Here is a 27,179-nt window from a genome sequence, read left to right on the forward strand (position 1 = left end):
CCTCCTGACAGAGGAGGGACAACCGGGCTCCCCCTTGCTTGTTGATGTAAAACATGGCCGTTGTGTTGTCTATGAGGACTGCACCACAACGGCCTTGAATGCACTCTTGGAATGCCTGACACGCCAGGCGCAGTGCTCTGAGTTCCCATACGTTTATGTGCAGGGATAACTCTCCTGCCGACCATAGCCCCTGTGTACGGAGGTTCCCGAGGTGGGCTCCCCATCCCAAGGATGACGCATCCATGACTAGGGACACGGAGGGCTGTGGGGTGTGAAATGGCACCCCTTAGCATGCTGGTTTGGGGTCCAACCACCAGCCTAGAGAGGCTAATATCCCTGGCGGAATGGTAACCACCGTGTTCAAGCTGTCCCGACCTGGTCAGTAAACTGTTGATAGCAAGGCTTGGAGTGGACATAGTTGTAGCTTGGCATGCCTGGCCACATACGTGCAAGAGGCCATGTGCCCCAAGAGGCATAGGCATATTTTCACGGTGGAGGTCGGGAAGCTTTGCAGGCTGTGGATGATGTTCACCAGGGATTGGAAACGTGCCTCCGGTAGAAGTGCCCAGGCTAGGCTTAAGTCTAAGACTGCTCCTATGAATTCTATCCTCTGGGTTGGTACCAGAGTGGATTTCGCAACATTGAGCAGGAGGCCTAGTTGATTGAACATGTTCATGGGGATCTGAACATGAGACTGCACTTGATCCCTGGAGCGACCCCGAATGAGCCAGTCATCGAGATACGGGAACACTTGGATCCGTTGTCGATGAAGGGAAGCATCCACAACAGTCATGCACTTGGTAAAGACCCTGGGGGCCATGGAGAGGCCGAAAGGGAGGACAGTGAATTGAAAGTGCTGTTGATTGACCACAAAGCGAAGGAAGCGTCTGTGCGCTGGATGGATCGCAATGTGGAAGTACGCGTCCTTCATGTCGAGGGCGGCATACCAGTCTCCAGGATCTAGGGAAGGAATAAGGGTCCCTAGTGAGACCATGCAGAACTTCAACTTTACCAGGAATTTGTTGAGTCCGCGTAGGTCCAGGATGGGCCGGAGCCTTGCAGATTAAGAAGTAGCAGGAGTAAAATCCCCTGCCCCTGGAGTCTCTTGGAACCTCCTCTATCACCCCCAGATGTAGGAGTGATTGGACCTCCTGTAAAAGGAGGTGCTCGTGAGAGGGGTCCCTGAAGAGGGATGGGGAAGGGCGGGGGGGAAAGCAAATTGGAGGGAGTATCCCCTTTCCACCGTGCGCAGGACCCAACGGTCTGATGTTATGCGAGACCACGTATGGAGGAAGTGGGAGAGACGGTTTTGGAAAGGAGGGGAAGGATCCTGAGTGGAGACTGGTGCTCCGTCCTTGGGCACATCTTCAAAAGTTCTGCTTAGGCCCTACTGATGGTCTGGGGGGGCCTTGGCCTTGACTGGCTTGGTGCCCAATCTGCCTTCTTTTACCACCTTGGCCGCGTCTTCTAAAGAAGTCCTGTCTTGGCCGAGGGGGCAGGTAGGGTCTCTGAGGCTGCGGTCTGAAGGGCCTTCTCTGCGTTACCGGTGTATGCATGTCCAGTGAACGCATAATGGCCCAGTTGTCCTTCAGACTCTGCAGTCTTGAGTCTGTCTTTTCAGAGAACAAGCCCTGGCCCTCGAAAGGTAGGTCCTGGAGGGTCCGTTGTAACTCTGGTGGTAAGCCAGAGACCTGCAGTGATGAGATGCGGCGCATGGCTATGCCTGAGGCTAGGGTCCTAGCCGCCGAGTCCGCCACGTCCAGAGAGGCCTATAGGGAGGTTCTGGCCACCTTCTTGCCCTCCTTTACTAGAGCCCCAAATTCCTCTCTGGACTCCTGTGGGACCAATTCTTTGAATTTAGACACAGAGAGCCACAAATTATAGTCATATTGGCTCAGGAGTGCCTGCTGGTTGGTGACCCCGAGCTGCAAGCCTCCAGCCGAGTACACCTTACACCCAAACAAGTCTAGGCATCTAGCGTCCTTAGATTTAGGCGCAGGGGCCTACTGACCATGCCGTCCCTTCTCGTTGACTGAAGCCATGACAAGGGAGCACAGCTGGCAGTGAGTGTACAGGTACCCGTATTCATTTGAGGAAACAAAGTACTTTCTTTCCACCCCTTTGGCCATAGGTAGAATACAGGCTGGCGATTGCCAGATTGTCTTGGCATTGGCCTGCATTGTTGGTATGATGGGGAGGGCCACTCTGGATGGTGTCTCTGCCAACAAAATGTCTACCACCAGGTCCTCTACCTCCACCACCTCTTCAACCTGGAGGTTCATATTGAGTGCTGCCCTGTGGAGCAGCTCCTGGTGGGCACGGAGGTCCATAGGAAGAGGGCCCGAAACCGTGGTTCCCGTGACTGCCTCATCAGACGAGGACGAAGAAGATACCCCCAGGACTAAAGGATCCAGCATGAAGTCCTCTTGTGGGGGATCTTGTTGTTCCTGGTCCGTCATGCTAGGGGCATGGGCCTGTAATGGCAGTGGAGCAGTCGCCTCAGAACCCCCTGGGGGGAGCAAGATACCGTGGCCTCCGGTACTCATGGCTCCAAAGGGGCAGAACAGGAGGCCCCTGAAGGAACCCCTTGGGCCTGATGGTATGCCCAGGGGATCCCAAAGGACCACTGTGGAGGTTCCTGCCCCGGGTCCTGGCCTTCTTCCAGCCACTGGCCTGCATCACCCTCAGCCTGGTCCTGGGTGTGATAGCCACCTTGTGAGCGAGATGACACAGAGGCGGAGCGAGACAGCCAAGGCGGTGCCATACGTGATGGTGCTGGTGGCGTGATGCAGGGTGGTACCGAGATGGTGACGGTGCCTGTGGTCATATTGGTACTGGGAACCTGATCTGGATCTTGACGGCAACCTCCAACGAGATCTGCCCCAGGATTGGCTCTTGGACAAGCGCCGCTCTGACCGGTACTGGGAGCGGTGCCGGGAGTCCGATCAGTACTGGCCGTAATGTGAATCAGACCTCCGAGAGCCAGAGTGGCACCGCGAGTACGACCAGTGCCGAGAGCGAGATTGGTGCCGGGACTGCGAGCGACGCTGTGGAGGGTGCCGGGACCACAGCTGGGACCGGGACCGGCGCCGTCCTGCTTCACCCAACGACAGCGGTTGCATCAGGGACGGTTTCCCCTTCGACAGCACCCTCCGCACCGGAGGTGCTGCCGGCTGCAGAGGAGTCAGATCTGTGAGCGCGATCAAGTCCCACGCAGTTGAAAAGGTCTCCGGTGTGGAGGACAGTCTCAGCTCAACCGCAGTGTGCACTGGGGAGCTTACACGCACTGGACTCGACAGCCCTTGTGGTGCTGGACTCGACGGTGCAGGAGCCGTTACTTGTCTTATGCACTCCAGCAATGGACGCGGCTCCAGATGCGGTGCGGGCAGCGTCGGTGGCTGTTGAACCAACAAACAAGAAGTGGCCAGCACCTGCTTGGGCTGCTTCTTTTGACTCGGCGATAGGGACTGGCGTTGTGGTGGTGGGGGCGCTGGGGAGATCTGACGTGAATCTTTAGTAGAGTCAGAACGAGGTGCCGGACCAGTTGGTGCTGCTGGGGCACTCCGCACCGAAGACAATGGTGCCGGGTCCCACAAAGAGGAAGGGACCGGGCTAAGTGCTGCCTCCATAAGGAGCTGTTTCAGTCTAGAGTCCCGCTCCTTTCTGGTCCTTGGCTTGAACTCTTTGCAAATGCATCACTTATCCGCTTGGTGGGGTTCCCCCAGACACCTTAGGGGAGGAGTCATGGGGGTCTCTTGTAGGCATCGGTTTCAGGCAAGCCGAGCAGGGTTTGAAACCTGGGGACCCAGGCATGGGCCTGGGTACCAGGACAGGGGAGAGGGGAGAAGACCCTGCTCCCCCTCAATGAGTAAACTAAATCAAACTACACTAAGTAACTACTAACAACTATTAACAACTATTAATCACTAATCAGAACCATTAACAGGTACTAATGCTAGGGAGGGTGGAGATCAGCTAAGCTGTGCTCCACAGTTCCAACGACCCGTCACAGGTGCTAAGAAGGAACTGAGGGGGCGTTGGGTCGGCAGGGGCACATATCTGGCGCCATAAGGGCTCCACTGCAGGGGGCACTGCAGCCAACACATCGAGTGTTGCTAGGGTAAAAATCTTCCGACAATCATGCACGCGGCACGCACACACCTAATTGGAATCGATATGAGCAAGCACTCAAAGAAGAACTTCTAATGCACTACAGCAGTGTCCACACAGGATGTTACTGCACTGCAAGCTAATGCAATGTACATTCACACCCTGGTTTGCTGTGCAGTAACATCCTGTGTAGGCAAGCTATAAGACAGAGTAGGTATCTATCAGAAATACTTACAATTATAGAATGAATAATGTCATGGATTGGAAGGAAGATAACTAACAAGCAATGTAAATATTGAGAACATATTACTGTTGCACTCCCTAAAAGAATGATATTCAGCACCGCAGTATTTATTTAAAGGTTTAATTACTTTCTCCATCTCTATGAGAAAGTTTCAGGGACAACTAATGGTAAGGCAGGTTTAATAAAGCAGTTTTCTAGAATAAAATCCCCAAAGTTATATTTCCTTTTTATGATGAGAATGAATAATTATGTTCATACCCAGTTTAAGTTTCCTCGCCAATGCATCAATCTGAATAGTTGGGTCAGACCCCATAGACAAGAAACAGATAAGGGGTGTTCGTGTATCACTTTCTTCCCAAGTCTTCTCTAAATTTAAAATGACTGGTTCTGTATATTTCTCTTCCAGTGAATCAGCAATATACTTTCTGGCTTGGGAAAGGGTGCGATCTGGGCACCAAGATCTGGAAATACACATATGTAGTGAGCTACAAATTCAGTATCTTTTTCCTTTATTTTATTTCATTTCATTTCAAGGCTATGGAGGGAAATTTGAGACTGTGAGGTTATATAAGAGACAAAACATGTTAAGGAAACATTGACAATAAAATAACTCAAAATATTCTATTCCAAAACATTTTTAACTATTTGTTTTTAATAGACCTTAAAAATGGTTAAATTTGCAAACAGCCACAGAGGAGTCATTAGTAAAACATTTTTTTAAACCCCCCCACAATTAAACTTGCATTTACAATTTCCTCAATGTCCAAGTGGAACAAGAAATGTGATACACTAGAGAGCACTGCTCTGTTCATAGTAAACAGACTAGATACACTGAAGCCATGTTACTACACGCTATATCAGTTGGACTGGTTCAGTTGTGAAATTAAAGCTGTGTCAAGAACTGGCTAATAATGAGAAATGTAACTTAATTGTGTAGAGACTCATACTACATTATATATAATACTACCCAATGTATAAATTTTTATACGGGGCACAGCTGGCAGTACTGCTTACACTTATGGTTGTCCAACACTTTCCATTGTCGGACCCTGTTTGCTCATAAATTTAACTCTTTAACTCGTTGGACTGACATTTTCCATTCTGGGTACCTGTTTCAGGCTGTTTTTTTTTTTTTTAAATGTTCAGCAAAAACAGTTCAGCCACGTTCAAGAACACAATTGGGGAAAATAAGTTGTTTTGCTATATTAAAACAAATCTTAAAATTGAGAAACTGAAGTGCCTTCATGCTTTGACATTTAGTAGAGCAGCTTTGTGTCAGAGGGGTACTTTTTACTGTTCTCACAAAAAAAAGCCTCATAGTCTGGCCAAGTTACAGTAAATCTCAGAGTTATGAACACCAGAGTTACAAATTGACTGGTCAATCACACACCTCATTTGGAACCGGAAGTATGCAGTCAGGCAGCAGCAGAGACAAAAAATGAAAAAAGCACATACAGTACAGTACTGTGTTAAATGTAAACTACTAAAAAAATAAAGGGAATGTTTAAAAAAAAGATTTGACAAGGTAAGGAAACTGTTTCTGTTATTGTTTCATTTAAATTAAGATGGTTAAAAGCAGCATTTTTCTTCTGCATAGTAATGTTTCAAAGCTGTATTAAGTCAATGTTCAGTTGTAAACTTTTGAAAGAACAACCATAATGTTTTGTTCAGAGTTACGAACATTTCAGAGTTACAAACAACTTCCGTTCCCAATGTGTTCATAACTCTGAGGGTCTACTGTATAAGCCTTTGAAAAAAAGTTTGCATATGCTCACTAGGGACTTGTTAGAGTTTGTTGCCTGTGCAACTTTAATTTGGCCCCTTGTGCACATGCATTATGATACAGTCTTCAATTAGATGATCACATACTATTTTTCCACAGCACCCCTTCTCCTTCACTGCACAGGATGGACTTCCTCTGGGGGTGAATAGAGGTCATGTAATTAATTATGTTGTTTATAAGATCCCTGCCCCATCTGCTGCAAAAGTTGGAAGGCGTGTGTTGAATGAGGCAGTGGATTATATGTAGAGAAAGGCTGAATTCATTGTTAAAGCACCTGAAATACGCCCTGGAGAAATGGATACTATCCCTCTCTTAGCCACAGAGCTCCAATGTACTACAAGACAAGTCACTTAATCCAAACTTTTCACAGGTGGTCAGTAAATGTTAGTTCATTTTCTGGGTGCCCAACTTCAGGGCCACCCAGAGGATTCCGGGGACCCGGGGTCTTCAGCGGTGGGGGGTCCCCGCTTCGGCGGTAAGTCGGCGGCGGGAGGTCCTTCCGTTCCGGGACCCGCCACCAAAGTGCCCCGAAGACCCACAGCGGGGACCCCCCGCCACCAAATTACCGCTGAAGTGGGACCCGCTGCCGAAGTGCAGCCCCCACCGCGGGTCTTCGGGGCACTTCGGCGGCGGGTCCAGGAATGGAAGGACCCCCCCGCCGCCGAATTACCGCTGAAGACCCGGCTGCACTCCAGCGGCGGGTCCCGCTTCGGCGGTAATTCGGCGGCAGGGGGTCCTTCTGTCTCAGAGAGGAAGGACCCCCAGCCAGCGAAGACCGGGAGAGAAGAAGCTCCGGGGGCCCGGGTCCCGCGAGAGTTTTCCAGGGTCCCTGGAGCGAGTGAAGGACCCCGCTCCAGAGGCCCCGAAAAACTCTCGTGGGGGCCCCTGCTGGGACAGGGGCCTGGGGCAAATTGCCCCACTTGCCCCCCCCTCTGGGCGGCCCTGCCCAACATGAGCACAAGTGCTGAACACCCCCAGCTATAACTGATGCCAGTGGGAGTGGTGCTTTGAATAAATAAAGTAATATATAAAACTTAACAGAGTTGGTCACTGAATCCTTCTTTTACTACCACTGTACCTTTCATTTTTTGAATTGAGTTGCAATCTTTCTCTTTTAATAGGATGGATACAAATTAATTATTTTAGAAAAACCAGATTTTAAAAAAATAAATCAGTTTTTTAATTTAAATTAAATATGATTTTATTTTTAAAAACTAAACCTACTTAAAATTAAATTTGAAATGACAAACTATATTAAGGCCTAAACTTATTCTAATATATTAAAATCATTTACATTAAATTAAAAATAATATTAAGCAGTACATATTTGCTGCCCAGTTTTAAAGCACCTGGAACCAGTTTGCTGAAGTCCTAAAACCAGCTTTTGTCAACAATAGCCTCTTCTGCAGGTGCAGAGAGTATTTTATTTCATTCAGTTTATTCAGCTAGTTCGGTTCAATAATTGGTTCATTCAAAGTTACAAAACCAATTTGGAGTTGAAAAAAACTCAGGAAAGCTTATTTTCCTCTTTCAATCTATGAATCACACTAGGTGTGATAGGTTGAGATCTACTGTTCTCCTAAAATCTTGAAGGACATGATGACCAGAAACAATCAGTTAATTAACAACAGATAATTCTTCCTTTGTTTAATAAATCAGTTAATTTTAAATGTAAAACATGTTTTGATAAACATTTTTTCTTGTGAATCCAGCATTTTTAAGGTAGTTTTATAGACTAAAAACAATTAAAATGCTGTTTTCGTGCATTTTAATTGAATTGAATTTTCCATCCAAATAGCTCTTGACACAGAATACAAATAAAATTTGGTAAATATGAAGTACATCATTCACCATTCTCTAGCATAATAAAAATGTAAAGATTAAGAATCTAAAATGTAAACATTAAGATCCTAATTGCTTAAATAGATGTGTATACATATATTGTATCACCTTGGTTATCAAAAGAAGGACTAAAATTTAATGTAAAGGCTGTGTTTATTTGCATATAACATGTTCTAATACTTATGAACTAATGAGATCAACCTTTCTTTAGAAAAATAACTAAAAAGTACAAATACAAAACATGATTAAAATTGATTATTTATATCAAGATTTTCTGCTTGCTGATTTAAATCATGATTCAAATTGGTGATTTCAATTACTTTGATTTAAAGCAATCCACCTTTTTTTTTTTTGCATTGGCAGTTTTGATTAATCAATGTAGTCACATAATGGGATTTTTAATAACCCCATCTCTTTTTAAAAACAGAAACCCCTTCATTTTTGAAAATCAGTTATTTTGAAAACAAAAAATGAAAATAAAAATTATGATAATTTCCACACCAAAAAATTCATTTTGAAAATATATAGAATGAAAATGATTTTAACATTTTCAATATTTGGGGGGGGGGGTGTTTCTAGAGTCCTCTTCCTATTGCTGTTTAGCATGATGATCCTTCCTTAAAATTTAAGGCAAAGTTGAAGAAAGGTATTTTCTGGAAAACTATTAACTATATACTAGATGATTCCAAACATAAAGAGTTTCCTTTTTCAGTGAGTGAATCTTAATAGTTAAATATTACTGCATATCATGTATAGAAACTTTATACAGTACAGATACTATTACTACAGCACAATGATACACTTCAACATTTACTGCAATAAGTAACTTATCTCAGTAATGAACAGTGCTCCAAAATCTATGATGATTCTCACCTGATAAGCAAAAGTTTGCGACAGGTATCTAGTGAGTCATTGTATCCATCAGGAATAACTTCTTCTTCAGGAGCATCTTTATCAAACCAACTTTTCCACCCCTTCTCATTGCGGGATATCTAAATGTATTACATGAATAAACACACAAATAAACTTTGCCCATAAGAAAATGTACACAGTCATTTTAGAAAGTTATGTTTTAATAATATCCTTCATATTATTATGCTAAGTAGAATATATGTCACATCATGGGGAGATTCTGTAGCATTTCTGGAGATATATGTTTTGTGATATTAAGATGTTGGTGACAGATCTGTTTGAGCATCCCCTGACTGACCATCCACTAACCTGCTGTGAGGGGAATACAAGCCTCTGGATCCCTGGATCACTAGATGTTTTAAACCTACAAGGCATGAATGGAATCCAGCCACTACCCCTATCTTGAGGACCCTAGCCACATTCTTGTGGCACAGACCCTTTATCACCCCAGGGTGAGAACTGGAATTTGCTGTTCAGCTGCCTAGCCCCTGGATGCAATGGTGACCCTTCGGATTCTCCCATATTTAAACACAGAACTCCATCTCAAGGTGTGAATTTTCTTGTTTACTGTTTAACTCTCTCAGGAGACTTTTGTAGTAACTGTGAAGCAGATAACACATACATACCTTGCACAGGATTTTAACATAATTTCTCTTTTACTTAATCATATAAAGCACAAGAGAATACAGAACATTTAGAAAACACTAAACATCTTAACTGCAGTGCCCTTCACTAGCTCATCCTTCCCTGGAGAGTCCTTGGGAAAGCATCTTGGCTCAGGAAGGAAGGCAGAGTCCCTGCCTTATGTAGGCCCCTACATGCTGCAGTGCTTCTCTCTCCTCTTGAGTTAGAGACAAAAGGGCCAAAACCTCCAATGCCCCCTGTTCTTGTGTATCTCCCTAGTTTATGTGCCTCCTTCCAACACCTGGCTTCCTTTATTCTGCCCTTTGGTAACTTTCCATTGCTCTCCTCTTCCCCTCTCCCTTCAGACACAGGAGGAAGTATCTTTTCTGTTGGGATGCAGTTACTCTTTCAAATAACTACTGTGGTCAAAGTACAATTATTTAAAGTTAAATACTTTCCTATCATTCTCAGTGTGAGGAAGATATGCTTTTTCAGGCAGGTAAGGCATGGTGGATACACATTCATGATACAGCAGTTTTGATAGTAACTGCTCATGATAACTTCATAATGTCAACCAGAATTCATAAATTCTATAGACAGATTCTCAAATTGTATACTGTAATCATGGATTGCAGGGCTAGAAAGAACCACTGTGATAATCTAATATTAAGATATTACAATAAAATATTGTGATATTAAGGTATAGTTTCCTAATAATTTGCCTTAGAATAGATTACTACCCAAACAGAGAATTATAGTCTATGTAGGAAGCTAGTAAGTTCATCTTTTTGGCAGGATGATTCTACACTGCAAGCATGGAGGAAGAAGAATATTATAATTGGTATGTCTCTCTTAATAATAAAGTACTAAGAGATAATAGCTAAAATCATCACGTGCCACTATGGGCCAAATGGTCAAAGATGCCCAAGTCAAAAATAACAGCTGATGCTAACCTACAGCCACCATATTATGCAGCTTTTGAAATGCCAACTGAGAATAAGTCTGACCAGCAGAGTGATCAATCCTCTCCTAGAATATCTGTCAAGAGATATAAAGGCTATAGTGAGACCACAATGAAGGTCTCTATATAAAAACCTAAAAAACAGAGGCAGAATTGGGACCTGAATGGAGTGATTGAAGGTATGTCTATACTGCACACTTCTTTTGGCAGTGTGTTGTGTACATTTGCACATAGCCTCCCTAACATGGGTATAAATAGCAGTGTAGCCAGTGAGGCATGGCTTAGGCAAATAGAGTAAAGACATGCCTGAAGTGTGTGAGAATGTACACAAGTACATACCCTACAGGGCTCTCTACTCAGCTAAGCCATGCCTCCCTGTCTACATTGCTATTTTTAAGCAGCGTAGTGTCCTGCTCCTTCCTCGCTGCTGGAGTCTTTCCCAATGCAGGAAAAGACTCAGGCAGTGAGAGGCAGTGGGGAAAAGCTGTGTCAGCTGCCCACTGCGAGAGCCTTGTCCCACCACAGGGAAAGACAGCAGTAGAGGGGAAAAGGTCTGGTGGGGAGGGGGAAATCCCCGCTGCATCCCAGCTCCCAGAGTCTTTTCTCAATGTAGTGAAAGGCTCCAGCAGCAGGGATCTGATGAAGTCTTTCCCCACGCTGGAGTCTTTCATGGACATGTGCACACAGTTTGCTTTTCACTGCATCATGTAACTACATGTACACTGACACTGGTGTGTAGTGTAGACATAGCCTGAGAGGTAAAGTTTTCTACAGCAAAGATTCTTAGATCAATGCAGGGGGAAGAAGAGGCAGGCTGAGACTTGAATATATACTGTATATTAAGAAAGGTCTGGCTGGCTCACTAGGCCTTGGACAGTCTCAAACTTCAGAAGATCCATATCTCTATGAGGCTGGGGGAGCACAGCTTGCTCACTCACAACTCATACAGACAGGAGGAGGAGTGAGGAGCAAATGTGAATAACTCTTCTCCTTATGGGGCCCTCCCAATCTGGCATTGCCTGGAACTAGAAGTTTAACAGCGGCTCAGAAATAGCTGTATGTGGAATCTCAGCCTAACTGCCAAGTAAACCAGAGATATGCAGATCTTATAACCAAATAATTGAACTCTGAATTAATCTCTCTCTGTTTGTAATATTACATGTTTGTTTCTCAGCCACATCTAGAAGTAGTAGTATCGGGGAAAGGAGTAGGATCCCTGCATCCCCTCATCTTGAACTATAGGGCTCGACATCCCCACTAATGGCACCAGACACTACCCTGCCTCAGCATGACATTCTGGGCATGAAGATAGCCTTCCAGGCACAACAGGTACTTTCCCAGAAAGTGATGTTAGCAGTAGCACCAGGACAGGGAACAGACCCCATCTCCGATCTCCACAGCCCGAAGACATCAGCAAAAGTAGCAGACTGTTTTCTAAAATTTGAATTCTCCACAACATTTTCTGTTTGCCTTAACAAGCTTCCACATCTCCCTTATAGTCCCTTTACTGCTAAATTCATACTTCTTGCCTCCATGCTCCCCTTCCTTCCTCCTCCTCTCCTTCTTCTTTCCTCTGACATTCATCCCTTATGTCCCTCCTTCCATTACTTTCTTTACCCCTAATCCCTTGCTCCTATACCCCTCTCACTCCACCTTTATACCGCATATACAAAAATATTAAAAATAAATAAAAATAAATGAATATTTTTGAAAAAAGAAAGACATAGAATCAATGTGCCCATCACCACTCATATCACTTTGCTTCTATGTTGGGCCCCTTTTCCCCAGACCTCTTCTATTTTTGTCTTTTTAGAAGATGAGTTCTTCAGGGTAGTGATCATGTCTTAGGGGATCTATACAACATCTATGACAATGGGACCTCAATCCTGATTGGGACCTTTGGATATTAATACAAGAAAGATAAATAAGTGTAACAACAACACCTGATTCATAATTTCTGCAAATTGTGGAAGTTTGCTCAGTTCCACCAGATTCAGCCACGTCATGTCAAGAATCCACCGGAATGGTTTGGGAGGGCAAGCTTTTAGATCCAGCGCTGCACCTCCTGGAACAGAATATTGTTGTGATGAAATACACATAAATCATGCTTGATATTTCTGTTCCATTGTGCTGAAATACTATAGGAATGCCAGTAAGCAATACAAGCTATGCTTTAGAACTCAGAGAATTATTATGGCAGTGGAGGAGGAAAAAAGGGATGGAGAATTTTTCTGCTCACATCTTCTCTCCTGCTTCTTTTTAGATTGGAAGAGGAGGATATCATCTAAGATTTCTACATGTTTTAAATGTGAGCAGCTATGTTCACTCCTCCAAGATGCTCACTTGCAGATTAAATTTCTATATCTCACTTTCTGAATGCAGGGACCCCTTTAATATATTCACCAGTTCAGTTTAAAAGTATATGTTGGTAACACTGTATGAAATTATTTAATTTGGAAGCTCTCACCCTTAAATCTGAGAACCTCCTGCTAAGTCCTAAAGAAGTATGTACTGTTACTGATGAGCAATCAAAAATGTTATCCTTGTTCAACCTCTTGAACAAGAATATATAGTGGTTGCACTTAAGAAGTTTTCTCTGTTTTGAGATATCACCTATGTTAAGAAAGGGAACTGCTCTTTGAAACAAGTAGAATCTTTCAAAATGAAAGAAACTTTCAAGTGTGACTATTATATACTCACTACAATATAATGTAGCTACTACCACAACCAAAGCGGAGCAGTATGTGTACACAGCCAGAGCTGACACCAGCTGTAAAGACAATTGACTTAGTTTTAAACATTAATTTTGTATAATTAATTTGAAATATTTGTTCATATATAGGACATAATCTTAGATCCATGTCACAATCCTTCAGATCTAGAATTTACAATCAGTTTTCTTAATTTTTACAGAAGGGTACCCTGCTGTTTTGAATATTTATTTTATTACAAAATGATTTATTGCTCTAACATTATTTCCTGATTCTGGATTATTTTAGTGCACAGGAAATTCTTATGAATAAATTAACTTCCCTTTCATCTACGATGATGCAGTGTAGATTATTTTGCATTTACTTGTAAGAAGAGAAATATTCCTTTATGAAGAACTTCTCTCAAGACAGTCCTTTTTGTGATTAGTATAGAAGTAATGCTAAAATGGAATCTTATAATGTCAAAAACAATCCTTCACCAGCAGTGCTTACATGTCCAAAGAACAGAACAAACATTAACCAACTAACCCATCAGAGTTTACTGGAAAACCTGGGAAGGAGGAAGAAATTTTCAAAGGTAGAAGAAAGACCATCCTGAAGAGCTTAATCCTGGATGAAGAGCAACATAAGGCCCAGATAGCCAGGAGATAGTTGACTCTCCTTATCTGACATGTAACTGAAGGAAAAGTGGTACAAACCAATTGTTACAGACTGGGAGAGGGATCAGGACACAGAATACAATTTCTTACCATGATTTTCTTTTTGTTAGCAGCTTCTTCCTTGATTTTCCACAAATGTGCAATGGTTTTTCTCTGTAAAATTTGAAGGTATTCCAGTGTTTGTTGCTCAGGGGCTCTAAAACTACTGCCATCCCCCACCTTAGGCCACCAGAATGGGAAAATTTATGATTACTTACCTGCAAATTTTCCTTTCTTTGAAGGGATACATCTGTGGCTATAGGGGCCAGAATCAAAGCTGACCGAACAGCTGATGAGGGACTAGCCCCCACCTTCTGGAGACCCCCACCTCTTAGTTTTGAGATGCTTCCAAAGCTAGCCCCTCTGGACCGTGAAACACAAAATGAATCTCTTGTCCTGCATCAGCACCTTGTAAAAATAAGTTTCACAGATCTCCCTTTTTCAGGGAAGTGCTGGATCTGTGGACTGATCTCTTTGAAGAAGCAGAACTTTTCAGCTAAGCTACCACAAATTCTCCCATTCTCTCTCAGACCTAGGTCCACGAAGTCTCAGTGTGAGATTTTGTCAGCAAGGAAATGACAAAAATGTCTGTCAGAGAAAGCGACAAAGAGTCCTGTGGCACCATATAGACTAACAGACATATTGGAGCATAAGCTTTCATGCGTGAATATCCACTTCATCAGACGCCGTGTCTGACGAAGTGGGTATTCACCCACGAAAGCTTATGCTCCAATACATCTGTTAGTCTATATGGTGCCACAGGACTCTGTCACTTTTTACAGATCCAGACTAACACGGATACTCCTCTGATACTTGTCAGAGAAAGGATTCCCTTACTCTAAGGAATCACCACAGTGTGCAAGACCCACTTGCCAAAGGCTGCAGTGGCTGACGACTATCTATCTTCTAAAATTTCGTAAATGTATGCAGGGATGATCAAGTTGCAGCTTTACAGATTTCTCTGGAAGGGGCCTGCCATTTCTCAGCCCACGATACCAACCACTGTTCGTACTGACTGAGCTCTGGGGGATTGAGTTCTTTTGCTCTATATGCCTCAGCAATGCATCAACGTGTCCAGCGAGAGTCTGATGATTTAGATGCATTAGCACATCTTTTTCTTGGCTGAAATACAACCAGTAAAGCTGCTGTTTTTCTTATGTTCTCTTTTGTTTTCAGATAACACTTTAAAGCTCACCTGACATCCAGTAAATGCCATAGCTGCTTCTTTGGGTGAGAAGGATATGGACAAAAAGAAGGCAATGAGAATTCTTGTGCTCAATGAAAAATTAAATTTACTTTTGGAATAAAGATGGGATCCATTCTCAAAACTACTTTCAAAGCTCTCAACTCTGACACTTCTCTTGGTGAAGCGATAGCAATCAAAAAGGTAATTTTGATAGTCTAGTAATACAATGAAACTGATTTTACAGGTTCAAAGGGCACCTGAATTAAGGCGTCAAGCACAATGTTCAATCCCAAGATGGAGCTGTATGCAATTTAGGAGGACGCAATAATTTGTCCTTCTGGTTGGAAATGGAAGATTTTCTGGATATACTCAAAATTGCAAACAGTGCAGAAATATGTACTTTTAAGGTATTAGTCTGCAAACTGATGTCAAAACCATCTTGTAAAAATTCCAGAACATGAGGCACTTTGGCTACATGATGCTGAATGTCTCTCTCTACAACAAGCTTTGAATTTAGACCAGATCCTTGAGTAAGCCCCGTTTGTTGATTTTAATCCTACATGCTAACGAGTTTCAATGAGACCAACAGAGTAACCCTTTGGTTCTAGAAACTTCCTCTCAAATCCCAAACTGATATATTTAACTTGCTTGGATCCTGGTGAAGAATTGGACCCTGGGATAACAAATCTGGCCTTGGATTCAGGAACAGTGGTGGCTCCACTGACATATTCACAAGATCAAAAAATCAAGGAGTCTTGGGCCAGTGTGGCACCACCAAGATCACTTCTGCTTCCTCCTTTCTGATTTTCTGTATTACCCTGGCAATGAGAGGCACTGGAGAAAAGCATAACGGAAGCCCTTTGCTGACTAAGTCACAGGGCATCTATGCCTAGGGCTCCTGGTCTCTTAAAAATGGTCTTAAAAATACAGTACCTCTTAGATTTTGCTTGATGCTTGCAGGATTACTATGCCGCTGTAGAGGAAAGCCTCAATGCTTTGGTGATTTCCTATATGAGGGGAGGGGCAGAGGAGTCAGAGGTAAAATGAGATTGCTATTCCCTGAGGAACAAATAAAAACTATACAAGCTGGTTGGGAAGAGCTGAACTGCCATCTTGTTCCAGAGACATAACTTCTGATAGCCTAAAATGGAAGATGGAGCTTAATCTTGGAGTTGCTCACAACAGCCGGGAACCACCTCGAATTCCACAGGGAATAGGCAAATCCCAGTTATGAAGAATCATGGTAGAAGCTGTGCACCTAAAAGCACACTTTGAAATAATGTAAATCAGAAGATAAAAACAAAGTTTACTTTCTACTATTTCTAACTTTAAGAAGCTCAATAACTCACCAAAGGAAATTCAAACAATTATTATTTTAAATACAAACACCTTTTTAATGTTTTACCTTTAATAAGTGCTTGGAACTCTTTGGGTTTGACCTGCCCTCTCTGAAGATCAATTTTTAGTGTCAGAAGAAGGGTAAAAAGAAATTTGTGGTATTCATAAAGGCCTCTGACAGAATATGTAAAAGTTTCAAATGTAAGATACTCAATAATATTTGAGATTCTTTTCTGTGGCAAGGGAGACTTTTCAGATCTAAAGTATGAAAACAAAATACAAAGCAATAACATAATTAATATAAATATTAACTGGAATGAAAAGACAAAAATTTCAAAGATAGAGAAATCTATATATTCTTACCTGGCCATGGACTGATCAAATAACTTTAGGAACTGAGCCAGTGAAGTCTGGTACATGTTATTGACCATGCTCATTTCTGTGATAAGAAAATAAAGAATGCTTCCTCGTGTAGCAGCAGGTCGATATTCCTCTTGTGCAGTGTTAATCTTCACTTGAGTTTCTGCTGCCACATATAACTTTTCAGATACTTCAGCAGCTGTTTGCTTAGTTGTTCGCAGTACACCAATCAAAGATTCATCATCTACTAAAGAACCTAAAAGGACAAATATGAAACATGTTTAGAATAGATTTTAGAATTTCCTATATTCAGAACTCAAAAATGAAAATGGCAGAAGTTATTTACCTCAAACTGAAAAGATTTATTGAGTTTCACAACTTTTAAAAAATTCAGGTTTAGCAAAACAAGTACAAAAATCAAAATACCAAATTTTATATTTAGTATGTTAGAGAACTGCACTGATGCTGATGAAGATTTGACCGTACTCATGCAAGCTACAACTGTGCAGTGTGTCTGCTTTCACATGCATACAGTTTAGTACATCCATACACAGCACTCCTTGAAAGAATTTCAGGTTCTGTGGATTGGTTGCACTGAAAAAAATCAGTGAGACTTAGTCTCCTAAATTGCTTAAGCACTTGTAAAATGTTGCCCCTTATCCTGCAGTCCTTAGAGCAGATAACTTTAGAGTAATATTTAATTAAGGCATTGTCTACATTGGAAAGCTTTTTTGACAGTTTTTCTCACTATAATTATACAGGTATAACTAAACCAAAAGAGTAGGTCCATGCTGGTTTGTATAAAGCGGCTTAAGCTACATCCCTTGTGAGTCATAGCACGCACAAAGGGCTCCTTTTTTTTTTTAAATATCTACACAGCACTCTGGGTAGATATTCGAGGATGCAGTATTCCATGACTAGGTTTGTTTATTGCTGTGGATTGTGGGATACTTATCAGAACCAACTGGATTTCTGCAACTTGGGGTCAAACTTCCATGAGTCTGTCAATGGTATTCCATAATTCACTTGGTTTTCACTAACCAGTGCTGTTTTCAAACTGTTCCAGTTTTGAGCTGCTGTCAGACAGCACAGAGGAATCACTGCAATCCTAACCATCATTAGTACGAATAGGGAGCTCCAGATATATAGGTAGTCATGCAGGCGGGTGGCTGAGTAGAAGATGGAAGACTGATGCTACATAGATACTGCTAGAGGAAGAGGAGGATGAAACCAGGAAATTATATCTGTATGACATTTTCCTGGACTGGCTTCACTTGATGGAGCACTGCTTCTGGGCCTGGCCAATGAGAACCAACTGGTGGAACAGGACAGTACTGCAGACCTGGTGTAACTAGTAGTGGCTGCAGAATTTCAGAATGCAAAAGGTCACTTTCATGGAAAGCTGTGTAGAGCTTACCCCAGAGCTTCAGTGTTGGACCAACAACATGTAAGTTCCCCAAAACATGAAGAAACATGTGGCCATCATCCTATTGGGTCTTGCAGTTCATCAACAGAAAGGGGTATTTTTCCACATAAGCCCTAGAAATTGATCACTCTGGCAAGTTCACTAACATTAACGTGCGTAGTCTGGAAAGGTCAATAATGCTGGGATTTTTGGAAATTCACTTATGTTTTATGTAATGAAAAATGGAACTTTTACTCCCAAACCACTATGGACATTACTGGGGTGGTTCCAGCTGTTGTTCTGGGAGGCCAAGCTTACCCTCTGCTTCCCTGACTTACGAAGCCTTTTATGGGACACTCGTATAAGAGAAAGGAGCTGTTCAACTGTACCTGGAGTAGCAGCATAACAACTACAGAGCATGCATTTGGAAGAATGGAAGGAAGGTGGAATCTCATGACAAGGCTGAAGAGTCCTGAATGATACCTGCCTTGTGTTAAAGGTGCTTGTTGTCATAATATCTACCAGACATGGTGATGTGCAGCCAGTGCCTTGAAGAAAGTTTCTAAATCCACCTCAGTAGATACTAATGTGACAGATTATTTTAATATAGCACTTAATACTGGATGAGGTCCTCTCTGCAATATTGTTAACCTGGTTCTCCAGCTGGGTCTCTAATGGTGTCTGCAGTTGAGTCTCTGACTGGCTGTAGGGAGTGCTGAAGAGATTGTAGCTGTCCAGGGGAATTTCCTCCTGGCTGGGATCCATGGTTGCCTATGTGATTTCCAAAGCTGACTCTTTCATTGTGGACCAAACTGTCCAAACATTTACCAGCAGTTTGTTGTGGCCTCTTGGGCAAAAATCTGTTCTATTCTATTCTATTCTATTCTAGTTCTTATATGGCACTTATCGTTGTAGTAGCTGAATGCCTTCTACTGGTGTAGTAAGCAATGTGGTGCGCGTGTGCACACACACACACAGAGAGAGCTATCTACGTATGCTAGAGAAGGCAGGGAAAAAGAAATGGCTCCTGAGAAAGTTCTCATCTCCTGAACAGACAAGGTTTAACCTTACTGTAGAAAGTTCCATCGTGTCAGAGAAATGAAGTTGTCAACGATAATGTTCATCCCAGAGCTTAAGGCAATCTTTTATATATCCTGGGCAATGCAGCACCTTGAAGATAAGACCCAAGACCTTGAATTTGATTCAATATTCTGAGGAAGTATTTCACAGTATACAAGTGTACTAGGAGCATTGCAGAGGTATGATTTTTGTAATTCTGCCCTAGATCCTTGTCTTTGATGCAGCACCAGCATGCATCCTGGGAATACTCCTTTGCCTGTATTTGCTCTGCTAAACACCTGTAGCTCTTTGTATTCCAATGACTTCTGGAAGGACTGAACTTGGTCCTTATCTGTCTCCAGAGGTCACAGAAGGATCTCCTAACATAAGCACACACAAGCATGATGGCTGTAATGGACTTTGGGTTCTGTGAACTTGTCACAAGCTGGATTTGCAAAGAGATGCACTTAAGCGAGTGCTGGTATTTAAAGAGTGGGGACATCCAGTCAAGTGGACCCCAAGCAGTGGAGAGTGCACAGGTAACCTAATAGACCAATCAAAATGAGAAGCAATCACAGAATCATAGACATGTAGGGGTGGAATATACTTCAAGAGCTCCTGTGCTGAGGCAGGATCAACCTGTTCTTAAAAACATCCAATGAGAGGACTCCACAATCTCCTTTGGTAACCTATTCAGTACTTACCTATCTTTATAGCTACAACATTTTTCTGAGTAACTAATCTAAATCTCCATTGCTGCAGACTAAGCCAACTACTTCTTGTCCTACCTTCATTGGACATGGAGCACAACTGATGACTGTCCTCCTATAACAGCCCTTAACATATCTGAAAACTGTTATCAGGTCCCTCCTTAGTCTTCTTTTCTCAAGACTAAACATGCCCAGTTTATTTAAACCTTTCCTCATAAGTCAGCTTTTCTAAGCCCTTTATCATTTTGTTGCTCTTCTTTGCACTCTCCAATTTGTCCACATCTTTCTTAAAGTGTGATGCCCAGGCTTGAACACAATATTCCTGCTGAGGTTTTACCAGTAATTGTTCTGCTGTGCTCAATATCTCCCACATCTTACAAACACTTCTGTTAATACATTCTAGAATGATATCAGCCTTTTCCACAACTGCATCACATTGTTGGCTCATATTCAATTTGTGATTCAATATAACTCCCGGCTCCTGTTCAGCAGTACTACTGCCTAGCCAGTTATTCCAGTTATATGTATTTATGCATTTGATTTTCCCTTCCTAGGTTTAGTACTTTGTACTAGGCTTTATTGAATTTCATCTTGTTGATTTCAGACCAATTCTCCAATTTATCAAAGTCCTTTTAAATTCTAATCCTGTCCTCTAAGGATCTTGCAACCCACTCACCTTGGTGTCATTTGCCAATTTTATAAGCATAGTCTCCACTGCTATCCAAGCTACCAATGAAAATATTGTAAGGATGGACCCTACATGTTTTCCCAGTTTGATAGTGAAACACTGATAACTATCCTCTGAGTAGGTTCTTCAAGAAGTTATGCACCCACCTTATAATAATTTAATTTAGACCATATCTCCCTATTTTGTTTATGACAATGTAATGTGAGATAGTGTCAAAAGCCTTACCAAAAATCAAAATATATTATGTCTACTGCTTTCCCCCTATTAATTAGGCAGTAACTCTATCAAAGGAAATTATGTTGGCTTGGCCTGATTTGTTCTTGGCAAACCCATATTGGACATAAGTTACCACTCAATCCTCTTGGTGCTTACAAACTGATTGTTCAATAATTTGTTCCCGTATCTTTCCAAGTATTGAAGTTAGGCTGACTGGTCTGTAATTCCCTAGGTCCTCAAAGCAATGTGGAAGGGTGGTAGAAGGACTACCTGCAGTGGCATAGCTGTTAAGAAATGGTAATGTATCTATATGAAGTTTTCAGCACTATATCTCATTTAGAACTAGAATCAAGTTGCTTCCATGAAGATTAATTATAGTGGGATAAGACACAAGATCATGCAAAATATCATTTGTGTTTGGATGCAAGACAGTTTATTATTTTTTGCATAATCTAAAGATATACTTTAAAAATCCTTTCCCCCATAGACAAGGGCTCAATGTCCTTTTCTCTTTGTTCTCTTTTTCAGATATCAGGAGAGTGGGACATGCTGCTGGCAACTCCCAGGAGAGTCAGTCCACTAAGATACATGTGCATAGGGTGGCCAGACAGCAAATGTGAAAAATCAGGACGGGGGTGGGGGGTAATAGGAGCCTATATAAGAAAAAGACCCAAAAATCGGGACTGTCCCTATAAAATCGGTACATCTGGTGACCCTACATGTGCATAGTGAGTCTAAAAAATGATTTTGGCTTTTATATCCAATCAGGACAGGTATTTTTAAGAAAGCTGCTCCATAATCCTGTTTTATTGCACAATGGACTGGTATAAATGTGCCTAGTTGCACTAACTTCAGAGCTACACCAGTTTACAGCAGCTGAGTATCAGGCTGAAGTAGCTTTATCTCTCTTCCTACTATAGCTGCACTGTAGGTGTTAAACCCCCACTTCTCTGGCAATGTAAAGGGACCTTAAAAGGCATGTAAGTGATTATACCCCATTTAAGATGCCTTTAGACTACCAGAGCAATATAAAGTGCCTTCCTTCAATAGAGGCAGTGATATACTAGCTAAACAGTTTTTTCCTTTGTGGAAGAGACATTCCCCCTCAGAAGAGACACCTATAATAAGCGCCACACACACTCCGGATGTTCCTACCAAGTCAGCACTGAGACTTAATTGTATTCTGCATCTACATACAATACCGATGCACAACAGATAAGGAGTCAGGGTTCTGATATGGTGATCCTCTTTTAGCTGTAACACTCCTCCAGATTTAAAGAGAGCGGGTACCGCAATAGGACAAAAAGGGAAACTGGTCCCCATATATGGTACACAGAGCCAAAAGAGTTTCCACAGACTCATTAATTCATTTGGGTGTTGAGGATCTCCCTGGAGTGGAGATACAGATGTTCCAGGGCCTTTGGGGCAGGATTCAACACCGAAACTATTCCACAGCATCTACACCAGTTTCAATGGCAGATCTTCGGATTTCTCCTTCTCTGACCTCCCTCATATTCCCTTTCACCAAACTATACCTCTATGAAACTTTACTCTGTGCAAATGGTAAAGATCCCCTGTGTGACTTCACCAGATCTGGCCTCTCCCCAGTGGAACTATACCAGTTCATGCCCATACATACATAGATGAGCATGTCTAGAGGGTTCATCTCAAATGCTAGTCACCTTCTTCCACTTTCCTTAGATGAGCTTCTGATAAAGGGTAAGTGTGGGTTTAATATACTATTTTTTGCTTTTTTTATGGTTCACATAAAGGCCCTTCCATATTGACACCGATTAGTTTATTTTCCCTATAAAAATCCCAGGTTTTACTCATTAATATATAACCTTTAGTTGCGCTTAGTTTATAGAGAAGATTGTCTTCCAATTCTTTCATCTTCCGCTTATTAAAAGTTACATCTTCCATGAGTTTAATTCGCTCTCCCTCCAGCTCCTAGTATCAGAAATCAAGAAAATGATACAACTGTTTATTGACTATACCACTGCATCATATTTAAAAAGCACTTGCTCATACTGCTGCTTACTAGAGCTTCTATTTTATTTCAGTTATATTTTCCCTATTTAAATAAATATTTCTATAACTTTTTTTATTTCTTTGTTTAAGTAGCATGTTTTTCCTGTGTTTATCCAGCTTCAACTATCTTAATAAATGCCAAATTGCAGTATATAATTTCTAATTCTGATACTAGCACATTTTTGTTTAGAAATTTCCGTTCTGAAACTTAATAAAATGTTAAAAGATTGTCAGTTTGCCCATCTCTATTTGCATTTTTCTTCCCACATATTAAAGTTAGATAAACTAGTAAGTACCACTATTGCACAATTAGTATTGCAGTTCTTTGTTCATCTTGCTAGCTTACCTGTTTCTCAGTAAGAATTACTCTTTTCAGTAACTGATTCTCAAGTCCCTTCATTGTAACAGTGAAATCAATAACTGATGTTTTAGCATTGATCTCAGGTGTGAAAGCAGGATTGGGTAGTTTTGTAGTAATATACAGTTTAAATGTAGTCATTACCTCTACCTCCTTATCACCAACTTTCACCTGAAGAAAAAGTTAATAAGTGTCAAGTGACAGCAAATTAATTTGGTTTTAACCAGTAATGCTAATTGACTGACTGTGTACAAACCATGGAAACATTTACATTTTTGAAATAACATAGATGAAAATTAATATATTTGTTTCACAGGTCAAGTTATGAAAAAAACCAAGCTCCATCAGTAAAGCTCAAGAAACAAAAAGTGATTAGCGGTTATGATTTGTTATAAAAGTAGTATTAATCTCAAGATACATAAAGGAACTACTTCCAGTGTGGGGCTTCAGTGACTCCAAGGGCATTATTGTTATAATCTTGAACTCAAACATAACTAATCACAGCTCAAGACTCAAATCCTGAGAAAATGCTGACCTTTACGGAAATCATGTTTCTCTCACAAACGGAGCAGAGGAAGAAATTAATGAATCAAGCAAGGTAGAATAAATAGTTTTGTCTTATATTTATTACAACAAGATGAATTTAAAGTATCTCTGCAAAAATAAGTATCTTATTCAATCACTTTTATAAAGTACTGCATACATCAGTTACATATTCTATCCACACAGCTGTTTTAAACCAACAAATCATTTCCCATATTCTCTAAAATCTGCATGTGTGTGCTCTAGTGCAAAAAAGTTTAAGCAGCAGGTACAGCTCCTTTATCATGCACACATAGGCTTACCTGGGCTACTTCAAACACGACCCCTGGGGAGAGTGGGTAGGGAGGAGGTATTTCCACCTCACCACTATTGCCTACCCTGCTCTGGCAACTCAATCAAAATAGCAAAGAAAATAATATTTAAACAGTTTTATGACAATTCTCATTACCACCAATAATCTGGACTACAGCCTCTGTCAAGTAGTCTTTGGCTTCCAATGTAATTATACATACTGACATTGAAAGTTAATAAAGACAAAAATACCCCAAAGACAAATGATTTGTTTTGGGCATTTAGGATTAAACAGGATACAGATATTTTAGTTGGGGATTCTTCTGTTTTTAGTCGTTTCATAGTTTATAAAGGTGATTTTCTTGGTCTATAGAAAGTCTCAGTGGTGGGGAGAATTGCAGAGGAAAAATGGTAGCCATAATGCGTGCTAGAACAAAGTAGATGGACACTTCCCTAATGTTGGGAATGTTTTGCTAGCTTGGCAGCTGGTAGTGTGGGAAGCTAAGATGTTTTTTTTTTTTTTAGTGTGTGGGAAGCCTGAATGTTTTTTTTTTTCAGTTTTGGGTTAAGGTTGTTGTGAGTGTTGTGAGAAGTTGGCCTGTTTGGAACTTCTCTCTGCTAATCTGAATAATAATATAAATAAATTAATAAGAAGTTGTGATATTGTGTGTTAATGACAGTGCTTGTGTGTATTTGTGTAACCAATTAGCAAATTGCTGCTTGCTTGCTTGCCTGCTTTAAGAGTATATGCTGGAAAAAGAGAAATAAATAGCTACCAATCAAACTACTAACTGAATCAAACTGTCAGTTCCATACACCTAATTTCCTCTAGGAAATCAAAATGGTATATGTGTGTTATATCATTAAATTAAGGGGAAAGGAACTGTATGAGTCATTTGAGCACAAGAATAAAAAGACACAAGAGGAGGACAGATATTTCTTATTACCAGTAAAGCACACTCCAAAAAGTTAAAGGTCATGCATCATTATGATCAGCCCACTGATGAAGACAGTTAGATGTCATTTCTTCTGAAGCCTGTTAATTCTATTCTTAGTGGGGGCTAGCTGGGCATTGCTTAAAAAAAATCAATAGAAAGCACACCCACCATTCAATAGGATTAATGCAACTGACTGCTGGCTTGGAAGCCTTAGGAGTGACTTCTAATTAAACTCAGTTTCCTTACACACCATCATATTACTTTGCTATTAGATTAACATGTCATCGCAAACATCACATTTTATTACTTCAGTTTGCTGTTTTCATTTCATTTGTATTACCCCATAGAAAATAAAATATGTTCCATTTAGTACAGCTTTAGAAAGCTAAATAAAGAACTATATCATTCAACACAAAATAAACACTTTATTATAATTCTTCTGTTAGGTAACTAACCTTGAAAGAGGTTCCTGATTTAATGAAATTCTTTTCTAATATATTATCCAGTGCTGGATCCAACTCTTCACTTATATCCTCAATCACAAGTGATCTTCCCAATGAAAGGCTGTCTTCTAAGTGTGTGCGGAAATACTTGTGGTTCAAAGTTGTCACCTTTGAAAGGAAATAATTCTGTCTTTATAATAATGAACTATGTGTTCAAAGTTCTTTATGAAAACCACAGGATTTACTAGCAAAATTGCTTTGCTTGTTTTTGCATTTAAAAGAAAGCAACATGTTCATTTGGCTTAGTGTAGCAATCAGAGTTCTTCTGGTAAGAAATATTTTGTCATGTATACAGTGAAATGTATTAATAACACAACTTTGAATTAATGAAGATGATTCAAGAGATTGGTTGTAATAGGATACGGAGCTTTTCACTACTAGGTCACCAAAGTCTGATGCAGATCATTAAAGAATTGAGTTGTTACCACCTTTCACCCAACCATTTGTTTGTTTTCAACTCTGCTACAGCATCACTAATCTGTGCCCCCTTAGACCCATGTTCTCTGCTTTAGCCCCCAAGTGCAGCAACAATAAGGATATTCAATAAACTGTAAGAGTTGGCAACACTAGATTAATCCTTTTAAAAACACAGGCTTCCCTATCCAAGCTACTTCAGCTAACTTTGCTTAGCTATTCTTCCATATTAAGCTTTGATATAATTGTGATCAGCATTACTTTTCATGTTTTTTGATAAATTGACATCTTAGCTTGAGGACATAAATTTTAATAACTTTAGGCTACCCCTGCACTTCTTTCTCTTTTGATTGCTCTCTGCTTGTTCCAGTGTCTTTCTTTTTCTTTCAGAGACATTCTGAAAAGAGTAAAGAGACCAAAACTATGTCCAGATAGGTATGTTTGAAAGAAGGAAGCTTACCTACAAAATTATATTCTGTAAAGATATGCATCCTGATAGACTACCACTCTCCCTTCCTCCTACCAGACAGCTCAGACTTCTGTGATTTGCCCTTTTTACTTTCTCTTTAATTTCTGGATTTTCTGCAATAATTTTCAACTCCTGTTTTAAAATAAACTAGCTTAACTAAATATTTACTGTAAGCAGCCTGGACACATCAGCAGGAGCAGCATGTATCAAAACTCTGAGCACAGGGAGCACCCACTGGGGCTTTGCGAAATAAAGGGTGGGGAAATCTGTCAGAATAGACATTTTTGTGGGCAACTAATATTTTCCTAGTAAACAGGGAGATATTCAGTCTGTATAGTTAGAAGCTTAGTTATTTTATCCTGCATTGAATGTTTTAGTATTTATTTAATATTCTATATTGTAGTTCTCAGAAGCCGCATCAGAAATTGACTGTTCTATGTTATGTTCGTATGAACATATGTGGAGATACACATCCTGCCCCAAAGAGCTTACAGTCTAAGGGTATGTCTACACTACGAAATTAGGTCGATTTTATAGAAGTCGATTTTTTAGAAATTGATTTTATACAGTTGATTGTGTGTGTCCCCACTAAGCACATTAAGTCGGCAGCGTGCATCCACAGTACCGAGGCTAGTGTCGACTTTCGGAGCATTGCACTCTGGGTAGCTATCCCACAGTTCCCGCAGTCTCCGCCACCCATTGGAATTCTGGGTTGAGTTCCCAATGCCTGATGGGGCAAAAACATTGTTGCGGGTGGTTTTGGGTACATGTCATCAGGCCCCCCT

The 27,179-nt window shown here is 41.2% G+C and overlaps 1 protein-coding gene across 17 annotated transcripts in view; it reads right to left on the bottom strand.

Annotated features, from left to right (window-relative positions):
- Positions 1-27,179, bottom strand: part of DNAH8 (dynein axonemal heavy chain 8) — a 556,010-nt gene that overhangs the window by 44,043 nt on the left and 484,788 nt on the right. For all 17 annotated transcript variants that reach the window (XM_039529004.1, XM_039529011.1, XM_039529005.1 and 14 more), the window contains 8 exons: positions 25,464-25,619; positions 23,225-23,407; positions 22,692-22,797; positions 16,773-17,025; positions 16,477-16,667; positions 12,420-12,541; positions 8,853-8,971; positions 4,613-4,815 (listed from right to left, as the gene is read on the bottom strand). In XM_039529004.1, coding sequence (XP_039384938.1) covers positions 4,613-4,815; positions 8,853-8,971; positions 12,420-12,541; positions 16,477-16,667; positions 16,773-17,025; positions 22,692-22,797; positions 23,225-23,407; positions 25,464-25,619 — 1,333 coding nt within the window. The remainder of the gene's footprint in view (positions 1-4,612; positions 4,816-8,852; positions 8,972-12,419; positions 12,542-16,476; positions 16,668-16,772; positions 17,026-22,691; positions 22,798-23,224; positions 23,408-25,463; positions 25,620-27,179) is intronic.

The sequence above is a fragment of the Mauremys reevesii genome, linkage group 3, assembly GCF_016161935.1.
Source record: "Mauremys reevesii isolate NIE-2019 linkage group 3, ASM1616193v1, whole genome shotgun sequence".
Lineage (NCBI taxonomy): Eukaryota > Metazoa > Chordata > Testudines > Geoemydidae > Mauremys > Mauremys reevesii.